The 23,881-nt window shown below is 36.8% G+C and overlaps 1 protein-coding gene across 2 annotated transcripts; it reads left to right on the forward strand.

Annotated features, from left to right (window-relative positions):
* The first annotated feature begins 44 nt into the window (after nt 1-44).
* On the forward strand, nt 45-23,463 carry PNPT1 (polyribonucleotide nucleotidyltransferase 1). 2 transcript variants are annotated; one of them, XM_030022835.2, is made up of 29 exons: nt 45-273; nt 995-1,055; nt 1,370-1,444; nt 2,351-2,456; nt 3,476-3,525; nt 4,022-4,085; nt 4,171-4,218; nt 4,882-4,995; nt 5,261-5,447; nt 5,971-6,022; nt 6,350-6,407; nt 6,560-6,656; nt 6,753-6,855; nt 8,086-8,156; nt 9,632-9,668; nt 10,440-10,506; nt 10,613-10,702; nt 11,577-11,630; nt 11,736-11,842; nt 12,544-12,615; nt 12,713-12,776; nt 14,407-14,490; nt 14,976-15,059; nt 17,104-17,210; nt 17,299-17,354; nt 17,927-18,005; nt 18,441-18,488; nt 18,892-19,050; nt 19,838-23,463. In XM_030022835.2, the coding sequence occupies exons 1-28, from the start codon at nt 80-82 to the stop codon at nt 19,045-19,047; spliced, it is 2,385 nt and encodes a 794-aa protein (XP_029878695.1). In that variant the 5' UTR covers nt 45-79; the 3' UTR covers nt 19,048-19,050; nt 19,838-23,463. The 2 variants fall into 2 exon arrangements, with proteins under 2 accessions (XP_029878695.1, XP_029878696.1); XM_030022836.2 differs by having other exon boundaries at nt 18,892-19,048; nt 19,835-23,463.
* The last annotated feature ends 418 nt before the right edge of the window (nt 23,464-23,881 follow it).

Raw genomic sequence — 23,881 nt, forward strand, 5'->3', positions numbered from 1 at the left:
CCCACCCCACCCCGCCGCTTCCGAGAGCCAATCGGGTGGCGGCTGCCGTTGGGGTTGCCTCTTCCTGCCCACCGGCGCCATGGCCGCCGCCACCACGAGCTGTCGCCGCGTCGCGCTCGGCGGTTTGGCCGTCGGCGTCGGGGCCGCGGCGCGATGGCGGCGGCGGCGGCTGCTGCTACCGGACGGCTGCGTGCTGCGGCTGGCGCCCGCCCGCGGGGCCGCGGCGGCGGAGCCCGGGCCCTGCCGGACGGTGACGGTGGAGGTGGGGGGCAGGTGAGGGGCGGCAGCGGGGAGGCGCGTTGCGGGTGCTCCCCGCTCCCTGGGCCTGGGCTGCGGCCCTGGCTGAGGAGCGGCTTTCGGTACCGGCGGTGGGGAGGGGGCCGGCGGACCCCAGGGCCCCGGTCGTCGGCGGCGAGAGAGCCGTCCGGGGTGGTGGGTTGAACAAACGTGAGAAGAAGTTGCCGCTGATCCTCCTGCCGTGCCGTTCCTCATTCTCCGCGGGTGAGCAGCAGGTGTATTTCCTTCCCTTTCCTGTACGGAAGGGAGAATGTTCTGCAGCTGTGGCGGGAAAAGGTGTTTCGTGGGTGCGCAGGCAGCTCCCCTTCTCTTGTGAGGGTACAGCAGGTGTGCATTGCGTTTTCCAGCGGCAAAATTAAAACCCAGCTTGAACAGGTGGGTGATTCTTCCTCTCCCGGCGTGAGCAAAGCATTGTGCCTTTAAGCCATATACGGAGCTTTAGGTGACATCCGATGTGGCTGGCTGCAAGTCTTTGCTTCAAGGTGAAAGAAGCAGGACATGTGAGGCAAAAGCATGTTGAAGTTAAGGGGATTTGGTCACTTTTGGTCAGAGGGTTTCAATTTCCAGCTCTAATCAGGATTTTTATGTCTAATACGAAGCGTAGCCTACATTCTATATAGTTGGTGCTGTAGATGAATGCAGAAGTTACTGGAAAATTTGAATTCACCGTGAGTAACAGATTCTTTCTCTCTGACAGGAAGATGGAACTGTCTTCTGGAAAACTTGCTAGGTTTGCTGATGGATCTGCTGTTGTTCAGGTAAAAAAAAAAGAAAAGTTAAAATTTGTGCAACTTCAAAATTTCTGGATCTGAACAGACATTGTTAGGACATCAGAGTCTATTGAAAGGATACAGAGCTTCACGTGGCAGTTTAATCCCTAATGAATGTACAGCTGTGTTTTGTATGAAAAAAATTGTTTGAAAAGCAAAAATAATGGTGTGAATCGTGGATTTATGTGCTTGTTTTCTGCAAAGAATATTCTGGCATTTTAGTTTGTGAATAAGTTTAGGACTTCAGACAATATTTTAGCTGCAAGTAATTTCAATTTTTTTTCTTTTTTTCCTTAATCCAGCTAGGTGACACAGCAGTAATGGTCACAGCAGTCAGTAAAACTAAGCCTTCTGCATCTCAGTTTATGCCATTAGTGGTAAGTACTAATGACAAAATTAGTTTTGTGATAATCAGTGGTAGCCTCAGCGGTAGTAATCATTAAATAGTGGAGTTCAAGATGCTGGGAGGAGTGAGGAGTGCAGACAGCAGCCTACAGACCCTGGATTTCAGAATAGCAGTCTATGATAAAATGACTAGACCTATGGATGAGGGATGAGCACTGGATATTATATACCTTGACTTTAGCAAGGATTCCTACAAAAGCCTTTGTACCAAAAAAAGTCTTTCTACAAAAGCTCTTTGTCTGCCACAACATCCATGTTCAAATATTATATTTTAGATGTGTGAAAGACTGCTTGGATTATGAAGCTCAATCAGTTGTGGTTACTAAGGGTTGTGGTTATTAAGGGTTAATGATGCCTGTTCTACCTTGAGGCTGAATAATAGTGAGTTCCTCAGGGGGTCTGTCCTGGAAAGAGGCCTGTTTCCTACTTGTATTGGTGACCTGGAATTCCTGCTCATCAAGTTTGCAGATGACACCAAACTGGGGGGGGTGCAAATGATACGCTCAGGAGCAGGGCTGCAGGGCTGAGCAGGGCTGCCGTCTGGAGGGACCAGGGGCTGGAGGAATGGGCTGACAGGAACCTTATGAAATTCTGTAAGGACAAACATGAAGTCCTGAACTTGGGGTGCACTAGTGCCCTGCAGTAGTTCAGGCTGGGGACTGACTGGCTGGGCAGCCCATATATGATCTAGAATGGGAGAGTCCATTTGGGCATCAAGACAGAGCCTTGAATAAAGTCACCTGAATTCAGAGTTGACCTTGCTCTGAGCAGGGGATTGGATTATAGGCCTTTGGAGGTGTCCCTTCTAACCTGAATGATTCTGTGGCTCTGAAATAAGTAATCTGTTTCTTTAGGAATTCCTGTTTTGTTATTAAAAGGTTGACTACCGTCAGAAAGCTGCTGCAGCAGGAAGAATTCCTACAAACTATCTAAGAAGAGAACTTGGTTCCACTGATAAAGAAATTCTTACGAGCAGAGTAATAGGTAGGCTGGAACACTTTATTGACAATGTATTTTAAATATTTTGTAATATCCTCATGAATGTTTGAAAAGATAGTAATTTATAACTGCTCTTTGAAGAGTTGATTGTTTCTGCAGTAATGTCAGAAGAAAACAAACTTGTAGTTTCTTGTTTATCAGTACTGATTTTTAAAACAATATATCAACTGGGGCTGCGTCTGTATTCCTTTATAGATAAAAAACCTGGATCTTGAGAAACCTTGTTGTCACCTTTGTTGATATTAAGATCTCATCCTAACTGCAGAGATGTTATCTCTGCAGTTGCACATCTGTCTGGACAGGTGGAAGAGACAACCAAGCTAAGCTCTGAAATACAAAGAGGCAGACTTAGTGATTGATATAAACTTATTCTCTCCCTCTTGATCCTGCTTGAAAAGTCATCTCCATCATGGCTATCTCCATTGATGAATAAGATAATGCCTTGAAATTCAACATTTATATAAAACTAATGTCAAATACATCAGCATCTTAAGACAGCAGTGAAAAGAATTAGGAGAGGGAACAGCCTATAAGGCCTAGGCTGTTACAGAGTCCTGTACACTTCAGACTGCAATAAAATTAATAGGAAATCTACACATCATGGAAATAATGCAGTATTTTGAACATACATGCTTTTGTTGCTTTTCTCTGTTTGAGGAGTATGTCCCTTCATTGAAGATATTTCTGGTGAAATACTATTTAATAGATTATTTGTATCCTAAAGCATAGAAGACTTTTTCAATGTTTTACCTTGTGTTATCTGACAGTGGGTATGCTCACCCAACTAACTCTTACTCTACTCTGAGTGCTATTGAAATTTTAGAGTTGATTATATGTCATACTGAATTTCCTTCAGCGTTCTCTGCCTTTTCTCTTCTTTTTTGTTTGACTGGGTCTTTCATTTAAACCATGTTGTCAGTTTCTTCTGGGGTTATTACAAGACAAACTGAATACTAACTACTGAAAACCAAATACTTCTTAGACTTGGAATATTTCTTTTGCAGATCGGTCAATCAGACCACTCTTTCCAGTAGGCTACTTTTATGATACACAGGTAGGTCACGTTTGCTGTCCTTAACTATAGCTACCTTCAGAATGGGAAACTTGGGTACATCCAATGAAAATTTCACATGATATAGGCATTGTTTTAAGAAAAGCAATTTTCATTAGCATCCAGGAGGGGTTTACACTTTGCAAAACAGTCTAATAGTGTAATGCTGCTTTTTAGTTTGTCATTTCCTTATCCTAAATTATTTTTATTACATGCTAGTTTCCAAATTTTGTTGTAGAGATACAGGAACAAAATTCAAATATCCTGTGTACAACAGAGGAAAGAAAGGCTAATAATATATGTTATATGATATGATACGATATTACACATTAGTGGGTTTTTGTGAGCTTTCTAGTTTAAATACCTGAACAAATTTTCATTTGCAGTATAGGCCTGTGTAAATATGTAGAATGTTTTGTTTTATTGTTCTTAGCTTTGTATTGACAGCTAATAAAAATGTATAGATCAAAATTATTCATTGTCTTTTATCTTATGCCAGATCCTTTGTAATCTTTTAGCAGTAGATGGCGTCAATGATCCTGATGTTCTGGCAATTAATGGAGGTAAGAGGATGTTTAAATCATACATGAGCAGTAATTTTTAATGTGATCCATTTTTTCTAATACAGATTTTATCTCTTCATTCTAGCTTCTGCAGCACTTGCATTATCTGATATCCCTTGGAATGGTCCTATTGGTAAGTAAATATTTTGAAATGATGATGATTTGAACATAATGGAAGACTTAGACCACAGTTCATGCTTTCTTTTTTAACAAGAATCTGAATTTGAAGTCCACTAACTTTTGGTTCAAGTATTGAAAATAATTTTACAATGGATAGCATTATTGCACTTGAAAGCATTATTTTTTCTGGACTAAATATACTTCTGGCAGGATTTATATTCCAATATAGTAATGACTTAAATTTTTTTCTTTAGAGAAACTTAGTCTTGAAAAGCATCATTTAGAAAATAGCTCAATAAGAATACTTCTTTATTTCATTGTGAATATTTTTTGGAGAAGAGAAATGATCTAGCCAAGGACAAATGTTTAGCTGTAGTTTCCTTTCACCTGCCTTTTTTCTAGAAAACATGCTCAAATGACTAAAAAAACCTAATAGGCTTACACCCTTGTGTATAATGCAGCTTGGCATTATATGCCCTACACAGTAATACTAACCAAAAGAAATTAGAGAACAGATAATTTTGCCTTACAGTTTTGTTCTTATTATATAGCTAATGTTTTAAAATTAATCCATAGCTTTAATTGCTGTTTTTAGATGTATAGTTTTCAAAGTTAAGTGGTGCCTTAAAGAACTTCCTTATTATAATAATAATAATTTTCTGGGGTTTCTTTGTAGGTGCAGTAAGGGTAGGACTGGTTGATGGAGAAACCATTATCAATCCAACTCGAAAACAGATGTCTTCTAGTGCTTTAAATTTAGTTATTGCTGGAGCTCCACAAAATCAAGTTGGTAAGTAGGTTAATTATTAGTATGTCTTGAGTGTTTGAAAATCAGGTAGGTGCCTCTTTGCAGATATTTGCCTAATCTTTGAAACTTGTGTTTTTACACAATAGTAGGAATAAACAACAGTGATAGCTAGGTAACTTTTGATTAGGTGAAGTAAATTCCATTATATTTATGCAGTTGAATGTTAATCTGTTTTTCCTCAGCTGAGTTAGATTGTTATTGAACAATAAAGAAGTAATTTACTTAATTTTTAACTTTCCATTGATAGTTATGTTGGAAGCAAGTGCTGAGAATATATTGCAACAAGACTTCTGTCATGCCATCAAAGTAGGGGTGAAGCATACCCAGCAAATAATTCAGGGAATTCAACAACTAGTAAAAGAACAAGGTGTTGTCAAGAGAACTGTTCAGAAGTTATTTGTTGCTCCTGAAGAGATTGTGGAATACGCAAAGAAGTAAGTTCAGAACAATTAATTTTGATCTAAATTATGTTAAGTGACTCAAAATGCTTATTTAATGATCATTTAATTTGATGATCTCTGATTAGATAGTTTGGGTGTTTCGTTTAACAAAATAGCATGTTTTGTAAGTTCAGAATTACTTGCTGCATTTTCGGTAGAAACTTAGGAACACAGTCTTCAGCTCTCTGGTTTTATACTTAGTAAGAAGGACAGGGCAAAACAAATACCCTGAAAATTCAGTAAAGGAATTGTAAGTTAATATGCCATTCCTGTGGAATGGTGTCAAGAGAAGTCAGGATGTTGGCGTGTATGATCCTTATGGTGGAAGTGATAACTAGTTTGAGAGGGGTGGTGGGAGAGCAGGCAGGAAGGACAGCTGGGGCTAGTAATGTTTATGAATGTCAGTCTGGTGATTTGATATTGCTAGTGAAAACAAACATTTAATCCTCAAAAGAAACTAATTGTGTAATTGTTTTTTAAGCTGTGTTTTCAAAAATTGTTTCTTTTCTTCTGAAAGACTCGCTTTTAACAAGATCTATGCAGTGTTCACAGATTCCAGCCATGATAAAGTAAGTAATCAGTTCAAACATGATATAATTATTTTTTAATTAATATCATAATGAAACTGTAGTAAGATTTAGTTTTAAGCTAATGTTAATAAAAACTCTTCTCCTCCTCTGCATGTATTTGCAATAGTAATAATAAATTGTTCTGTAAATTCTTATCTACCAGAGTATTTGTTTGCAGTATGTTACTGATCTTTAAATTTGTGTGACAAACCTATTCCTTATTCCTGGAGTTTTACGGAATTTTAAACTAAACAAAAACACAACAACCCAAACCTCCTTTGTTATTCTGCCTTGTAGAGTTAACTGGTTGCAAATCCTGTGTTCTAGATTTCTAGAGATGAAGCAATTAACAAGATAAGGCTTGAAACAGAAGAACAGCTGAAAGGTATTATTTTCTGCTTTCTTAATATTTAGAGAATGCTTAAATGGAGCTAGCACTACTTAGAATTACAGTGTGCTCTTTGGCCGAGCTATTTTAGCAGAAGTTCTATAAAATTAATTTTCCAACTTCAGATGCTATTTCTTTTTTATACACAGAAAAATTTCCAGAGGCTGAGCCTTATGAAATCATAGAATCTTTCAATATGGTTTCAAAGGATATTTTTAGAAATCTTGTTCTGAATGAGTATAGAAGGTAAGTATATCAAACTCCTACTGAATAATATTTCTGTCAACTTTTTGTCCAAGACTATAGTTCCATTGATCTCATAATTTCTGCTTGTAACTTTAGGTGTGATGGGAGAGATTTGACTTCCCTCAGAGATATTAAATGTGAAGTGAACATGTTTAAAATGCTTCATGGATCAGCGTTATTTCAGAGAGGTCAAACACAGGTAGTATCTTTAAACGTCAGAAACTATAGATTAATTTATCGAAAGCTGAAAGATTTGTATCTTTCATTTAAATGCAAAGTTTCCTTTTTCTTCACATTCAAATAGTAATAACTAGAAAACAGTTTAGATTTAGTTAAAATACATCTGAGTCCATTAAGACAGTAGACAAAGCTTGGCTTCTTGCTACATGAACAGTACAGATATAAGCATATGTGCCCAGAATGAGTCTGGTAAGCATTATTGTGTCTTCAGACTTTCTGAAGAATGTCTAGTAACCAAAGTCAGAAACTGTAAGGATTCTCCTTGTTCAGATCAGGTTGGCAGGTTTGGGGCATTTTTGGTTGGTTGGGTTTTGTCTTGGGATTAGGTGGTTTGAGAAGAAAGCTTTCCGATTCAGGATGGCTTGAAGTAAAATTGCTTGTTAATAAGATAAGTCCAAAACCATACCTTTTTCATCCCTCTACATAGGCTCTTATGTTAGAGATACTTATTGAAACAAAAGCTTTTAATGTAAAATATAATCTTGCTCATTTTTAGAAAAATGAGTGACTCAATGGTATGCAGGACAGCGCTAAATTGTGTATGTCATGAGAAGTCTTTTAAAAGAAACTTCATATGTAACCTGGACTAAAGAGGGAAATTGTACCCAAAAAACTACATTGAGATTTATTTTTTCTCTTTTTTCCAAAAGTGTCAGATGTTGGGTGTATTGAATTAAGAATGTACTCAAGATTTGGTCTCCCATATTTTTATAGCTCATTTTCCAAGAAGGCTGTCAGCTGTTGATCTGACTTAGTACAGGGTACATGGGTAGTTGCAAACAGCAATTTATTCCTCCATGTTGTTCCCTCTTACCCCACTAAAAATAACACATGCTGTAAGTCTATGTGATAAACAGGCTTGCTCTTCTGCACAATGTGGTGGCTGCATTTGGCCCTGGCTCTTAAACAAAGTTGTTTGGTTTCTTAGTGAACAAACTATTCAAGGCTCCTACTAGGTTAAGAAGCATTAAATTAGTATTTTTAAATATGATCACCTGTAAGATTATACAAGCTTTACAGATTATGAATAAGTTTGTGCTATGAAGGAAAAAAAGTTTGCGGAAGTAGTAGGTGATGGCATCATATTTGTTGCTGAAATCATTCTTTTTGATTCTTCATAAACAGTAAAAGTTGTGAAAGATGGAAGTGTTTAAGAGCAATTCATTTACCCTCTCTCTTTTTATTTTAGGTTCTCTGTACAGTTACGTTTGACTCTCTAGAATCAAGTGTAAAATCAGACCTTATCTCAACAGCAGTGAGGTATGTACATGTTTTGGTGTTTTGTTGGTAATAAAAAAGGGTGAGCATTTAAGCACATTTGATAAAAATTCCTTGAACTTTGACATATATATATTCATTAGGACTGAAAAAATGTGTAAAATAGGCTTTGAAGTGGCCTGTTCTCAAAAGATCTTGGCAGTTGGTTTTTGCGAAGGTGACATTAACTCCATAGACACACATTTGAAATTGGACAGTATTACAAATAACATCCAGTCTGGTTTCAAGAGAAAGGAAGTAGCGACTTACTCTTGAATCTGTAAAACTGTGTCCATATATCAAGTCTCTTTAAATAAACAGTTGATGAAAGTTGATTCTCTTTGTTCCAAGTATTTATCATCACACTTGGAACTTGATATCTATTCTATTCATTTAATCTGTTTCTCAGATGTTTTGAAGTTTTGCTCGATAGGTTGGATGCAGGTAGCCTGTGAAGTGCTGTTCTGTTTATCAAGTTTGGTTTGAATGGAAAAAAAATTAAAGAGCAGATAATTTTGTGGTTTTTTTTTCCCCCAACTGAATCAGCCTATCTAAATATTCCCATTTTGTCTCAAAATAAAAATGTTCAGAAGGTGAAAATATTTGTGTTCTTTCTTAATGGAGTAAGGAAAATTTAACTTACAATGTAGCAAGCAAGTCCTTGTGCTGTTAACATTTTATTGCTGAGGGCTAACTTGTTTGGGAGGAGAAACTCCTTCCCTTTAAAGCTGCAGTTCAGTGATCTCATCCCACCAGTGTGGGAGCTTCTACATTTTAATGTGTCAGCTTTGTGTTAGTTAATTTTTTTGGCCTAGAGGTGTTTGTCCATAGTCTGTAATTGTGGTATTCTTGGAAATTAGTTTGTGCTAAATAATGGATTTTAATTAGCACTCATTAAGTTGCTTCGTGAATGAGAGATTGCCTCTATATGAAACTACGGGCAAGTCTTGACTTGAGGCAACTTTATAGATTAGCTTTTTTGTATTTATTGCTAAGAGTCAAGTCTTGTGGTACTTCAGTAACTTTTTTGAGCATGCTTTTTTCATTTAATCAAGAGCTATTTTGTGTTTACAGAGATTTTCAGTATTCATTCTGAGCACTTACGTTTCTGAGTCCTTACTGCAATGTGTACATTGCTGCTGTTCTGGAAGTTTGAATTTATTTTTTTTTCTTGCTTCAGACACACCAAAACCAGCATAAGGAACTGATAGGGCCTATTCTATTCTATTCTAAACAGCTAGGGAAACTGTTTTAATGATGATGATTAGTACATGAGGTTTTTTCTTTGTAGACTGTGCTTTTTCATGTGTTTACTCCATAGAAAACCTTTGGGAAAATGTGGGTGATCAGCAAATCTATTGATTCATTGTTTTTGTCGGGTCTATTTGTAAGCATGACTGAATATACTCTTATGTATTATTGTATGTAAGACATGTTTGGTTGCTCTTTTTTGACATGGTCTTGTTTTTAATTAATAGTGGAATAAAAGATAAAAACTTCATGCTGCATTATGAGGTGAGTTTTACCGTGTCACAGTTTTCTGCATGATTCACAGAAGGGCTTCATATCTTGCTTTTAAAGGTGAAATTGATCACTTCCAAGGATATAAATTATCTCTGGATTTGTTAAAATGTATTAATTCTAATTCATATGTAAATTTATACTGCAGTTTGTGAACAAAAGTGCTGGTTTCCTAAAAGGCACTAGATAATTTGTAAATTGCCATTTTATACTGCCTTTTTAATATCTTAACATTAGGTTAGCCCTTTAAGAATGGGTTATTACTGAAAGCACGATTAACCTGCTTTATTATTTTTAGTAAACTCTATTAATGTGTTCAGATGACATACTGCACCAATAGTAAATAAGTGCTTTTACATCTTGGATCTCTCTCAGCCTTTGGAACTTGCCCAAAGTATTTCATACAGGCAACAGGCATATCTTGTTCCATTATATGTATGACAGAAACAAGATTGCTGATATGTTGTTTGACAAGTTTAATTGGAGTAAGCTTGTGTTGTTTTTCAACTACCTTGTGACTGCTTTATTCTCTTTTGTTCAGTGGAAGTAAAAAGTTTACTAAACACTACCTAAACTGGTCCTGGTTTGCAAACCAGGTGACTGATAGAAGTCCTGTAGTAGTTTGATTTTATTTTTTTTTTAAACTTGTTTTTTCCTTCTTCAAAGGAACTTCAAAACTTCAAAGAATTTTTTTCTAAATATATGTTTTAAAATGGAGAAAAAATATTAGTTAATTTTCTATATACACATTTTTTTACTTCATAGTTTCCTCCTTATGCAACTAATGAGATTGGCAAAGTTACTGGTATGAACAGAAGAGAACTTGGACATGGTAAGTTCAGACTAGAGAAGTCCCATGCTGTAAGTTTTAATATTTTGTCTGATTGTTTTTATTTATGGATCACTTGGTGTTTTGTTGTGGGTTTTTTTTTTAACAGGTGCACTGGCAGAAAGAGCTCTGAAACCAATTATTCCCCAGGATTTCCCATTCACAATACGAGTTACTTCTGAAGTCTTAGAGTCAAATGGTATTATGACTTTCTTATTTTTAAGTTAGTGCTAGGGACTAAATTTGGCTCTTAAAAAAAACTTGAGTTGGACAAACTTGAGTTGTAGGCATTTTAGGTAATAGATTTCATTTTTAACTTTCTTAATCTTGATAGCTCTATTACCTGAAGTACTTAAAATAAAAAGGATGTATATGGTCATGAACAATGGACCTTTCTTTCCATTTGTGTAACAGCACAGTATCAGTATGAGAGGCAAACATAAATTCTGAGTTTAATAAAATGGTATTTGGCAGCATTTTTATGCTACAGAGTGAGGAAAATAAATCAGCATGTATTGAGACCCATTCTTCAGTGTTTAATCACAGCTGGTACCCTTACTGACTTAGTGGTAACTTCTCCTGGCTGGCTGTTTTGTTCTCTCCCATCTCCCCAGTTGGGGAGAGAGCTATCCATTTCACCTTCCTGCAGATTCCCGTGAGTGGCAGGAAGCTCCCTGAGGTCCACCTCCTATTTCATAGCACTGTAGTGAGATTAGGTGGGTTGCAGAAGGGGTTAGTGGACAAAGGGAAGGAGTCCCATTTGCAGCTTCCTGCGAAACCCACAGATTCCTTGTTTAGAATATTTAATATTCATTGTGAAGTTTGAGGGGTTTTGGTTTCAGTATCATGAAAGATTCAAAGTATATTATGTGTTTCTTGTTAAAAATACTTAGCTACAGGAGAATTCTAATTGTAATTATTTATTGTGGTATGTGTGGCGCTGTACAGTATTTTCTAGCAGCAAGTTAATTGTCAAACTGTCATTGAAGAATATCACTAGGAAGTTTTGTTTCAGATACTCCTGACCATTGTTTAATACTTCCCCCCCCCCCCCCCGTATTCTAACTCTGTAGGGTCGTCTTCAATGGCTTCTGCATGTGGTGGAAGTTTGGCATTAATGGATGCAGGTACAAAATATGGCACTTAAAAGGATAAACTACATATGATAATGTGTTACAGGATTTGTAAATGACCAAAGGTTATAAAAATGTATTTTTATTTACCGCTATTAGGAGTTCCAGTATCAAGTGCAGTGGCAGGTGTAGCAATAGGTCTCATTACCAAATGCAGTCTGGAAAAAGGAGATATTGAGGACTATCGCTTGCTGACAGACATCCTGGTGAGTGTTTCTAGTACTGTCGGTTTTATTGCTGCTTAATTCTGTAAAATACATTCTATGGCCTTCTTTTGTAACTGTTTACCCAGTTACTTCAGGAATATACACTACTGGAAATATTGAATAGTTTTATCTTCTTTGTTTTGTCTCCCAAACTCCTCCCTTATTTCAGAAAATCTCTGTGAAATGTCCAGTCATGTTTCTTAGTTTTCTTAGTTTTTTGTAATTACTCAGTTATTTCTTTTAAGAAATTACTCTTATTTCTTTTAAGCTCTCTCTTTCCAATTAATTTTGTCTTTTCTCTTGGGAGAAAGAGATTAATAATTCTTGAATAATTTACTGAAAAACACAATATACTGGATGGAGAAGGAGCACTTGACAAAGTTGCTGGGGCGGGGAAATGCACATTATCGTGCTGCTGCTGCTTCTTCCTGTGGCAGCCACTGCTAGTAGAAAATCAACTGTGGATCTGTTGTTCAGGAACTAGTCCACGGAAGCTCTTAATTTATAAGGAGAGAAAGGAACAGTGTTAATCAAAAACAGCAAAATAAGGTTGAAGAAAAACACGTGAGTCTCAGCAGTAATTCCAAGTCTGCAGAACTACTTTGTGGCTTATTGAAACACAGAATGTACTTTTAGTATAACGAGACTTGACACTGGTATGAAGTTACTCCAATTTGCTTTCCTTCTGTCTATGCTGGCAGGGAATTGAAGATTACTATGGTGATATGGATTTCAAGATGGCAGGTACTAATAAAGGAATAACTGCCTTGCAGGTATTGTAACATTAAATCTTCCTAAAATGGAACTCTGAAAATGTATCTAAAAAAGCTTTCCTTACATATTGATGTAACTTAACTCTTTTCGTATTAGGCTGATCTAAAACTGCCAGGAATACCAGTAAAAATTGTAATGGAAGCTATTCAGCAAGCTACAGGTAGGTCCATGTTGTATTTGCACCCATTTTATCATATTAAATGATAAATTGTATTAAATTCTAAGTTTTATGAAACTAAATAATAAATTACGAATTTTTTCGTTCTCATTGTGGAAAAAAGCTGCTGTCTTCAAAAAAACTGGGCTGGTTTGGGTGCTGTCTGTTATACTTCCATATAGGCACTTCATGCAAAATAAATAGCTTTTTGTGTCGGAGGAGAGCATTCAATCTCCAAAAAAGCCAGGCCCTTCCCACCACACTTAAGTCTCATATTATTGTACATAATGTCAGTGAAATTGTCTGCTGCTCCTGGAGGTTACTTTTTATTAAAACAGAACAAAAATGGTGTGATATTAACACTCACCAGTTTAGTACAATGGGGTAACTTGTTTTGAAAAATTGCGATAAAATTAGTGGCATAGCAAAGTGGGGAGGGAGGGAACTTATACAGAAGAGCAACATCAGAGTAGAGGAATACATTAAGAAATATTTACATGCAGTATTTTGGATTTGACAGATGCAAGTACAATATCACTAGGCCATGTCAATTTATAAAATTTTTGTCATACTGTGTAAAACCATGAGTTGGGGAAAAGAGGTTTGTTTTGTGCTGTGCGGTAGATCAGTAAAAAGGATTGTTAAAAATAAGCTCCAAACTAACTTTAAAGTAACTTCAGACTAATTTTTAAATGTGTCTTGAGCAGCGAGTTCTTAGAACTTAAGTAAAAGTCCATGTCATCTCAGGGAGTTGATGGTTAAGATCTAGCAGCTTGGTACCCTGTGAATAACAGAGGTGTAAAGGCTGAAGTGCAGCTTTGCTCACTGAAACTGGATTGCTTTTGATTGGTGAAAGTTGGGAGAGGGAGGAGGCATCTGTTGCTAGCTAAATATGTTAAGTGTTACCGTAACACCAAAATGGATTTGGACTAACACACAAACATCCTATTACATGACTTTTTTTTAAAATCCAACAGAATCATGTTATAGAAAGAGTAGCAAACTGTTTCTTACTTACCATAAATTCAGCTATATTTAGTATTGAAATTTACTGCTGTCTGTATTCTGACATGCACAGATAAAATATTCTTAAGCCGTATGAAAAACTGAAGCTACAAGCTTTAATAAGGATTTAACTAGTTGTAAGAGAAAATTTTCAACTTGATTGTAATAACAAGATTTTAGTAAGAAAACCCTTACTAAAATGTAAGAACCAGTAATTCCTATTTAATGGTGTATCACTTAAGGCAGCTCAGCTGAAGTTCCGGGCCAGTGTATTATAACTTAACTAATCAAAGCTACACCTTGTTGCTTTTATCAGCACTCTGATTTATTTAAATAATACACCAAAACAGAATTCTCTGTAATGTTCTAGGCTGCATAAAATCAATAAATGTGCTGAAGGCGTAGGTTTTGCATACACAGAGCAGAATGTTGGTACCGCAACAAACATGCACTACCTGAAATGTGTTAAGTTACCAAGATAAATTCTCAAGTTAGGCAGGAGGCAGACTTTATGAACAGATGTTTATCTACTTTGTAACAAAAACTGCATAAATTTATTTTAATCTTACACAAAACTCTTTATTTTTCCTTACTCCTCCTCCCCCCACCGCCCCCAAAACCCTCACAGCTGCAAAGAGGGAGATTTTACAAATTATGAACCAAACGCTGGCAAAACCCAGACCTAACAGAAAAGAAAGTGGACCGGTTGTAGGTAATGTTAGTTGTATGTTGATAAGAATGCATAACTCTTATAATTATCTTTTTAACAATAAGCTGCTGCTTAAAAGAGCTTTTTTAATGAATGTTTGTTATATGTTTCTGCACCTGCCTCTGGGGGTTATTTTTTCTCCATTTTTTTGAGGTGAATTTTTGGTTTTTATTGCTGTGTGAGGCAGCACTGTACTATTTCACTGTATACCAGAAAACAGAATTAAACTGAAGTTATGTGAAACTCACAAAATCAGAATGGATATAGATGTCAGTATTGGTATGCCTTAAGGTAATTTACACTCATCAAAGTATTTGTATTTTACGTTTTCATTTATTTCAATTCTTCAGTGTAATTGTGTCAATGTTCAGCAAATAATACAAGTAGCTATAGAAGATTAAAACGTAAATGAATGTGACTAATTTTTTGTGACAGCTTTCAAGATTATTATATTTAGCATTTCAAAGTATTCTTAAATGTTCTTTCAGAAACTGTCCATGTTCCATTATCAAAAAGGTTAAGATTTGTTGGTCCTGGGGCCTATAATCTGAAAAAACTTCAAGCACAGACTGGTAAGATATTCTTACTTCCGGTAACAATTTATCTTAATGTGTTACTAGCTTCTCTTTTCTATACAAAAATTACTAGTGTGGAGTTTTAATTAGTGGATCTTGGTAGCACAGGTATTACTAGCACACCTATTGCTAAATCTTAATGCTATCTTTATGTTCTTTCAGAAACTGTAAGTAGCTAAACTTAAACTTCCCAAATTGTTCTATAGACCACCTCTATAAAACTGACATTTGTGCTTCGGCAGCAACAACCTAATAAGTAAATAGGAAGAACTATTAAGAGAAAAGGGTACTTTTTAATTTGTGCTTTATGCTGCAGACTGCAAAACAGTATTTGCCTTTGTTTTCAGACTTGCATGTTTAGCTGTTCCAATGCTCGGTACAAACTGAGTCTGTACTGTATCTTGATAAGTGGTGCATGTATTTTGAAGAGCTAGGTGAAGGTCACTTCAGCTACACTTAGTTGTGTAGATTCTCTCTGTAAAAGTGCTTGCCGTTTGTTTTGCAGCAGCAATTCCTGGAAGTTTGGTGCATGTGTGATGGTGTTTTTCAGGGCTTGCAGAAGGGGCAATTAAAGGTTCATCTAGGGACAGTATTGCAGAGTGTTGAATGAAAGTTGTGAAGTCAAGCAAGTCTGATCAGGAATATGCTGAAGTGTAGATCAAATCTATGCAGCTTCTCTTCCTGGAAACTAAAGCTTTTTTGCTGTGGTTATGAAGGGACATTGAACTCTTTCCTACAGTGCTCATTGACTGTTTCCCTAGGATTCTGTGAAGAGCTTGTATACACTGTTAACGTGCTGGCATATGTTAGAAATCCAACTCACTACCACATTGTAGGAATGACCTGTACTGGGGCTTAAACAGGTAGCAAGTAGTGTGACAAAAGTTTCCTGACCTTGTTATAGTTCTTGGAATAAATTGATTGTACTTGTTTACACAGTGGTTTGTCCTGCCTGGCCTTAAGTGCCAAATTCAAAGTTGATGCCTCTTTCACTAGCATTTCCTAAATAGGGCAATTGATGCTTTGGTTGAGATAAATGCAGACTGACAGGTCACTTAGAATTGGGCCTATAGCTTGATGTTGTGGTTGCCCTTGGAAGTGAATGAATGGAATTTGTAAAGCATTAAGTATTTCTGAGAGGCTACACTATTAAAAACCTTTGTTCAAATGACTCAAACCAGTGAAACTAGACATAGTGCACCCTTACCATCTCTCCAAGGCAATGAAGGTAATATTCAACCAGTAGTCAGCCATTGTAGCAGAGGTGAATTTCTGCTGTGATATTAAATACATCAGACTTCTTTTATGAGGACTTTGTTGTAAATGCAAATTCTTCCCTTTATTGCTTAATATAGTACAACTTCTTTACTTGTTCCCTACTTTTAGAAAGCTAAAAATTAAAAAAGACTGATGTCTATAGAGTATCAAGTAGGTGTTCTGCTTCAGCTGCTTTGGAGTTGAAATTCTCTTTAATGCTCAGGCTAGCTTGATTAGTGCTTCTCATGGGATTGGGGTGGAGAAAAGGAGGAAAAATCATACTTCCCTTTGGTGGCAAGCCTATGCGATCTGTCGGCCAGAAAACTAGTCTAGAGGCGCAAAGAATTTTACCATGCAATCTTACTATGTTCTGGCTCTGAAACACTTTAATTTCCTTCAGCTATTAATGAAAGCTATAGTTTTATTAAAAATTCTCTGTGAAATTCATTCATAGAAGCTGAGATTCATTCATAAAATCAAAATTCTTTCAATAATTTTTTTCCTGGCATAAAAGGATTATAATAACAATTTCGTGTTCCTATGTGGAACACAAGTTTGTCCAGGTATTTATCAAGCATACCTGTAACATGGCTTCCATTCAGTTGCATGTAAAGCTGTCCAACGCCTAATCTGAAGAAGATTCGAAATGATTAGGACTCTGAGATCTTAATGAGTCTGTGAAAAATCATCTTGCTCTATGCAAGTCTTACTGAATGTAACTTTTCTGCTTGCTGAAACAGTAGCAATGTTCACATAAATCCTCTCCTTAAATTCTATTTCTAAGGTGTAACTGTAAGTCAGCTGGATGAAGAGACTTATTCTGTGTTTGCCCCCACACCTAGTGCTATGCATGAAGCAAGAGAATTTATCCGTGAAATCTGCAAAGATGATGTAAGGACAAACTTTTTTTGTTAGCTTTTTAAACCTGCATTTTGTGAATATGTGTCTTACTGTTTTCTTTTTCTCCCCCCCACTACAGCAGGAAGTTAATTTGGAATTTGGTGCAGTTTATACAGCCACGATAACTGAAATAAGGTATAAAAATAAAAACTGCTCTGGAGTTGAAGTAGAAATTAGTTTATTTACGTACCTATATTCCTGATGCCTTAATAGGATGTAAAATAATTGATTTTTAAGGATGTCAAACTTAAGTTGGTGACCTTGGCACCTGCATCATTCTTGATATTTTCTCTGTTGAAAATATTACTGTGTTTCTTAAGGCTGTTTATCTTTGCTGCTTGTTTAGTTACTGGAATGTCTCTATAAATAAAACCTAAGGCCTTTTTTCATCTCGGTATCTGAGAGAGATGGTAGGTATTTCCTTTTCACTTTTCAGTCCAATATTTGTCTTGCGAAAATTACATGCACTTTTTGGATGGTACTTATTACTGTAAAATACTGTCCTGAAATAAGTAATTTCCATCCACTTCAATTAAGGAAAAATGAGTGGACATATTATGGTTGATAAAAGATTTTTAGAAAGAGGGGAGTAAAATCTTGTTTATGAGAAGTTTACTAATGCTTGCTTTGGAGTCAATATGCAGAGTAAAATACCTACAGACTTCTATCAATGTATTTTGAAATAACTGTGCTCTTTTCTGTTGCAGAGATTCTGGAGTGATGGTAAAATTGTATCCAAACATGATACCAGTGTTACTTCATAATTCACAACTTGATCAAAGAAAGGTAATACAAGCTTAAACAAGTATAAACTAGACACTTGTACTTGTTTTTAATCGATTCTCACTAAACATAGTCCGCATTAGCTGTAACACACATACTGTTGTTCTAGAGTCCATTTTCATGTTAAAAGGTGTGTTGGACTAGCAGCACCTTTTTGTTTAACCTCTGCTTGCCCTGTACATAAAGCTGCAAACAATCTAACTATATGCTTGCTACAGTCCTACTGTTTATGCTTTTATGCACATCACCAAGTTCTTTAGATCTCCAATACCCTTTTCTATGTAACATGTAGAAACCAGTTATTTGTAAGGTAGTGTTGAGCCACTATGATTGTCTGAAGTGTAGCATGAAGAATTCCTAAAAGAAGGAACTTTTGTAACTAACCTTAAAAAATTAATCACTCTGAAATAATTTTTTCTGAAAAACACTGTGTTCTAGATTAAACATCCTAGTGCCTTGGGATTAGAAGTTGGACAAGAAATTCAGGTATTTTTTTTTTTTAACTTTAAGATACTAACAAACTGCTGTTCATATTTTAGAATTTGAGTGATTTTTTTTTTTATTTTGTGTTTATGAAGAAAATATTTTGCCATATCACATTCCCTTTCTGTGCTCGTTAAAGGCCTGATCACTTCAAATTAGATTTATTTAGTGTCATACTCCTGCTATCTAGGCACCACATTAATTTGACAGAGCAATATAGGCTAAATGGTGCCTATCGTTTATGGCTTTTCTAGTGTCAAATTGGAAAAAAAAAAAAAAACAAAAAAAAAACCAAACCAAAAAAACCAAAACCAACCAGAAAAATGCAAACCACTACCTTTTAAGGAAAATGCTATTTCCAGCTCTTTAAGTTGGCCAGTCTTAAAGTGGTTTGTTTTCTTAACAGGTTAAATACTTTGGACGTGATCCAACTGATGGTAGAATGAGGCTTTCACGTAAAATTCTACAGTCACCAGCCACAACTGTGCTTAAAACCCTAACTGACAAAAACAGTATTGTCCTGGGAGGTACTGTTCCCCAGTCCTCTACTTCATCCCAGTGACAGGTAAGGCCATAAGAACAACTTAAGATGACTCAGTACTGCACTTTCTTTACAACTATTGTGAAGAATTGTATCAATCTGATTTTTATATTGTACAGTTAACCTTCAGTGGTGTGCAAATACTGCTTGCCAGCTGTGTTGCAGCATGTTGTAAGTTAGTGACTGCCCTTTCATGTGCTGCAGTTGTAAAGAGCTTGATATTGTAAAATTGGCATCCAGTTTCAGCATCCTAGACAGTCTACTTTCTCCAGAACAAACTTATTTGTTAATCTACAACATCTGTGTAAGCATTCCCTCTTCTCTACCTTGCCACTGTTTTCTTAAAAGGAAAAAAAAAAAGCAGAGTGGGGGAAGAGAAGAAAAAATAAGCTGCTTTCTTGGAAGTTTTGAGTCAATTAGTGGAGGCTTCTCAGTCAATTAATGGAATGCCCAGAGCTCCTCCTTAGAGCTAGTTTCCCAGTGTGTATTTGACTGTTAGTAGACTTATGCCTAAACTTTTCCGAAAGCTGTTGTGTATGGGTTTTTTTTTTTTCCTTACGAGGCTACTAGAACAGGAAGGTAAAATTGATTGCCCTTGATTGTAAAATCAAGAGCAGTTACACAATGAGATTGGCAAATGGAAATGCAATGCACTGATGATAATTTAAGGCAATCTGTGGCAATCTTCTAGGAATGATTCACAACACTAGAAGAAATCAAAATTCACTGAAGAATTTTTTTTAAGAAGTGTTTCTGAATTTGATGCCTTGATATAATTAGTTGGTTACAGAGTATTTTCTCTTTCTTTCAGGAAAAAAGGCGTGGTAGTTCATGGAAATACAACCAACCTTTGCTAGGATCTATAGATGTCTACACAAGAATCTGCAGGTCAATGGTAGTGAATCATGTTTTTAAAATAGACACTATTTATGCTTAAAGGTGATGTAGCACTTCAAAGTCTTCAAATTGATTAAAAACTCATTTAAAAGAAAAACAGAAACAACCAGTGCTCTTATCTTGTATAGCAAGGGTGAGAATCTAAGAACATGGAATTGTATAGACTGAAGAGCAGACTACATTTCAGTGCTTAAGATTCTTCTCGTTGTCATCTCAAAATAGAAATGCAAAGATGAGAAGGAAGTATTTAACAATTATTTTCTGAGAGAAGGAATTCTCCTGTATACTTGGCTGATAAGCTATGACCGTAGTTGAGAGGCACAGTTGGCCAGTTTTACTGGATTTTCAGTGTACAAGATTGAAATGTTGAGCAAAACATAGCTCAAGACTTAGAAGTATCACCTTTAACATGATTGACACTGTTTCAGATAAATACATCGGTAACTGTCGTAGGGTTCAGACTTGGTAAAATACCTGAGCAGAAGGGGGACAAAACTACCTGGCTGAAACATCATCATTTGTTATCTGGGTTCATTAACACTGAATTTTAAAATATATAATGAAAACATTAAGATTAAAATAATTGTTTTGGAATAAACAATTGATGTGATAAATCATCCCCCTAAAACCTCCTCATTAAGAGTGTCACAATTTCTCTATTGACTGTGTTCCGTCAATGGATTCACTGGTCTTTTAGACTTCAAAACATTTCCCATGTTCTCATAAGAACAACTTGATTTTCTACTGTGAGGTACAGACTTTGAAAATCAAAGAGGTGTCCCTTCTGATCTTCACCAATTTGTAGATAGACCTAATAAGAAAATCAGCTTCCCACCTGATGGCAAGTGGGCTCTGGACCTCCTGCAAGAAAAAAAAAAAAAACCAAAACACTGGGGAGAGGAGAAATGTGAATATGCAGTAAAAATTTTTCTGCGTTCTGCCTTTTTTTTTTTATTATTATTCTAAGTTAAAATATTAAAGAAGAAAAAAATGATTGGCCGCCGCCTTTATTGTTGTCTCTCTGTCTTTCATCATGTAAGACTGAAAAAGTTTTCCCTAGCAATCCTGGACAGTGTTAATGAAATAATGTAGACAAATGTTAAAATACCTGAACAGAAGCTGAAATGTTTCCTTTTCTCATAACTGTTCTCAGAAATTGCCCTCTGCAGTCTAAGTGGTTTTCCAAGGTTTAGCTTCTTTTATTGTAGAAAAAATTCTGTAAGGGTCCTCTTAGTAGAATAGATGGATGTTCTAGTTACTGAAATACTGCATAAAATACTAACTTTAGAAGTATTTTTTTTTTTTTTTAGCTTGCACATTACCAGTAGCATGCTTGCATCTGAATCTGAAAATCAATGATTTATGAGCCAAAAGAATCCCATTCTTTCCTGTAAAAGTATTTTCTTGCCTGCAGTAACAGGAGTATCAATGATTTGTGTGATAGGTCGTGGTCTCAGTAAATCAACTGTTGGAGTGCTGGGGGGTTTTCTGTTTGTTAGATGATTAAGTAGGAAAAAGATTTTTTTTTTTTTTTTTTGTATGTACCTGTGACAGAACCTGTACAGTCAGCCTGACTTTCTGCACTTGTAACAAGTTTTAGACCCTATGGGAAGGGGTGGAAAAAAATATGTTTGGGAACTGTCTGGGAAGAGCACAAACCAGCTGCTCTTACCTGAGGAGAGAAATGCGATGGGATCCAAGAATTGAGTAAGCGTGTGTCAGTCTGAACCTTCCCGGAGGGAAAGCAGGCTGGCTTCAGACATCCCAGGTTCACCTGAGAGGTGTCAGTAGTGGCAGGTTGGACCGTGGCAGGAGGCACTTGACTCTCAGGTGATATCAGCTATGATCAGAGAGCATGTAGGTTAATAGTGCTTGAGAGAGCAAACTCAGGCCTATTGCAGTAGCTGTTTTTTCATGTTTGAAATAGTGATTTTTTTTTTTGTCTCTACTGCCCTAGATAATTAGCATCTGTAATGGCCCATCTTAAATGGAGCCATCAAAAGGAATTGCTTTGGAAAGTGAAGCTGGGCAGTTGCAGCATTACAGCAGGTAAAGAGGGCCAGAAATGCATTTATTTGACCAAAACTGAAATTTTCACACAGGTGCAAAGCATCAGGAGCTGGGTATCTGTAAAGGCTGGCAATAAATACTACAAGTACTATAAAAAAAGCATAAGAGCTGGCCTAATTGTACTTCTGGGATTACATGCCAGAGGGATTAATACAGTCTCTTAATTTCACTACAAGAAATTTTAAGTGATTTAGGAATGAGTTGTCTGTCTTGCTTCTGAAAACAACAAAAAAGTTTAGAGCTCCCTGCTGCTCCATGTTGTGACACTTGATGACTTGCTCTGTCTGCAGCCTACCCTTACAAAATTCTTTGTTTTGATGAAGAACAGAGAACTCTACCTAAGAGCTGTAGCTTTTTCTCTTTGTGATAATGGGGAGAGATGAGCTACTGGCAGGTGCAGTGCCACAATGAAAAAGTGCTGCTTTGCTTTCTCTGAATCTTACGATGCAGAGATTCAGATGTATTGCTTTCCTGGTCTTGTATTTACCCTGGTTTTAAGTCAGATATCTAAGAGCTGTTGGGGCAAGTCTTGCATATCTTCTATAGGTAAAGTCCCCCAGAACTGACTTGCTTTTTATTGGTATAGATGGCAAGATCATGCTGTGGTTTCTAACACCCCAGGCTGTGGAGTCCTGGATGCTGTTCTGGGCAAAAAGGAGCCCCGCATCTGAGGGAATGCAATCTGGGTGTGTTCTGGAGTGGCATTTTTCCACAGAGGTCTTTGATTTCATGCCTGGAGAGGTCATGGATTTATTTCACAGCTTAAGCAGAGAAACAGTTTTTCATGCCAATTCTAGCTCATGTATTTCCTATTCCTTCTGTAGCTGTTCACCATGACAGATGAGAATTTGGTCCAGAATATTCTGCTGTGGTTTCTTGCTGTTCTGCATATCTGGAGAAGTACTGCATTTAATCTTGAGTAGGAGAGGCCATACTTAATTTTACGCACTTGGTTTGAAGAGGTAAAGAGCATGTGTAGAAGTTCTTGCAGAGTGGAGAGAGAGTTTGCAAGTGGCAGATGTCCTGAAGCAGCAATATGCTGTGGCCATTGGGGGTTTGTGTTTCTTTTCATGTGTTTTCTTTTTACTGAGTTTTCACTGACGCAGAAATATGCCTGATGTGTAAAACCTTGAGGGGATCAGGCCATGTAATGCGGAAAAGGCCACCAAAGTGTAGTGGGGAAGGCTTGTGTAGAACCCAGCTGTAAACTGTTTAATCTGACTTTCAAACCATGGTTGAACCACTAATATAATGTGGCCTTTTGTGCAGTTACTGACTTAGTTATCCATAATGATACGATGCACGTATCCTAAAGTATGTTCCTGTACTGTATGCAGCTAAAGATAAGTCTATATGATAGTTTTCAGAGGTGTATCTTACACTTGTCATCTTTTGCAAAGAAAACTCATGATTGTGTGTCTTCCATGGCCCCTGTTAACAATGGAAAATAAAGGCTTGACTGAGCTTGAATCCTGGATCTAGGGAACCCCAATTAAGGGTGCTTCTCTTAACCTTTCTTAGAGGTGGGTTGTTTTGCACATGTTAAATAAGCAGGCTGACCAGTCCTCGGACCATGAGGCTGCCTCTTAAGGAATGTGAAAGACTTTTCAGCTGTTCAGCCACACCAGTGCAGCTGATTTAAAACTGCACCAAGCAATGATCAGTGGCTGTCACATACTCAGTGTGCTGAATGGCAGTAAATCTTAGAGAGGCCTGTTAAAATGAATGTCAGAGCAAAAGCTGAGACTTAAATGTTACATAGGTGTAAATTTTCTAAATCTGCCTAGAGAATGTTTTTCTAACATATGGAAGAGTTCCACATAGTTACTTATGGTGGTGTATTCTGTAGTAAACTTTTTCTTTCCCTTCATCTGGAACAAGATTGAAC

This window comes from Aquila chrysaetos, chromosome 8 (genome assembly GCF_900496995.4).
Source record: "Aquila chrysaetos chrysaetos chromosome 8, bAquChr1.4, whole genome shotgun sequence".
Classification (NCBI taxonomy): domain Eukaryota; kingdom Metazoa; phylum Chordata; class Aves; order Accipitriformes; family Accipitridae; genus Aquila; species Aquila chrysaetos.

What these genes read in the sequence shown, in the direction of transcription:
- PNPT1 (XM_030022835.2), top strand. Translation starts at nt 80, where the DNA reads ATGGCCGCCGCCACCACGAGCTGTCGCCGCGTCGCGCTCGGCGGTTTG. An exon ending in ATTGTGGAATACGCAAAGAA is followed by an intron (nt 5,448 to 5,970) that starts GTAAGTTCAGAA and finishes TTCTTCTGAAAG; the next exon opens with ACTCGCTTTTAACAAGATCT. An exon ending in AAGTTGGACAAGAAATTCAG is followed by an intron (nt 18,489 to 18,891) that starts GTATTTTTTTTT and finishes TTTTCTTAACAG; the next exon opens with GTTAAATACTTTGGACGTGA.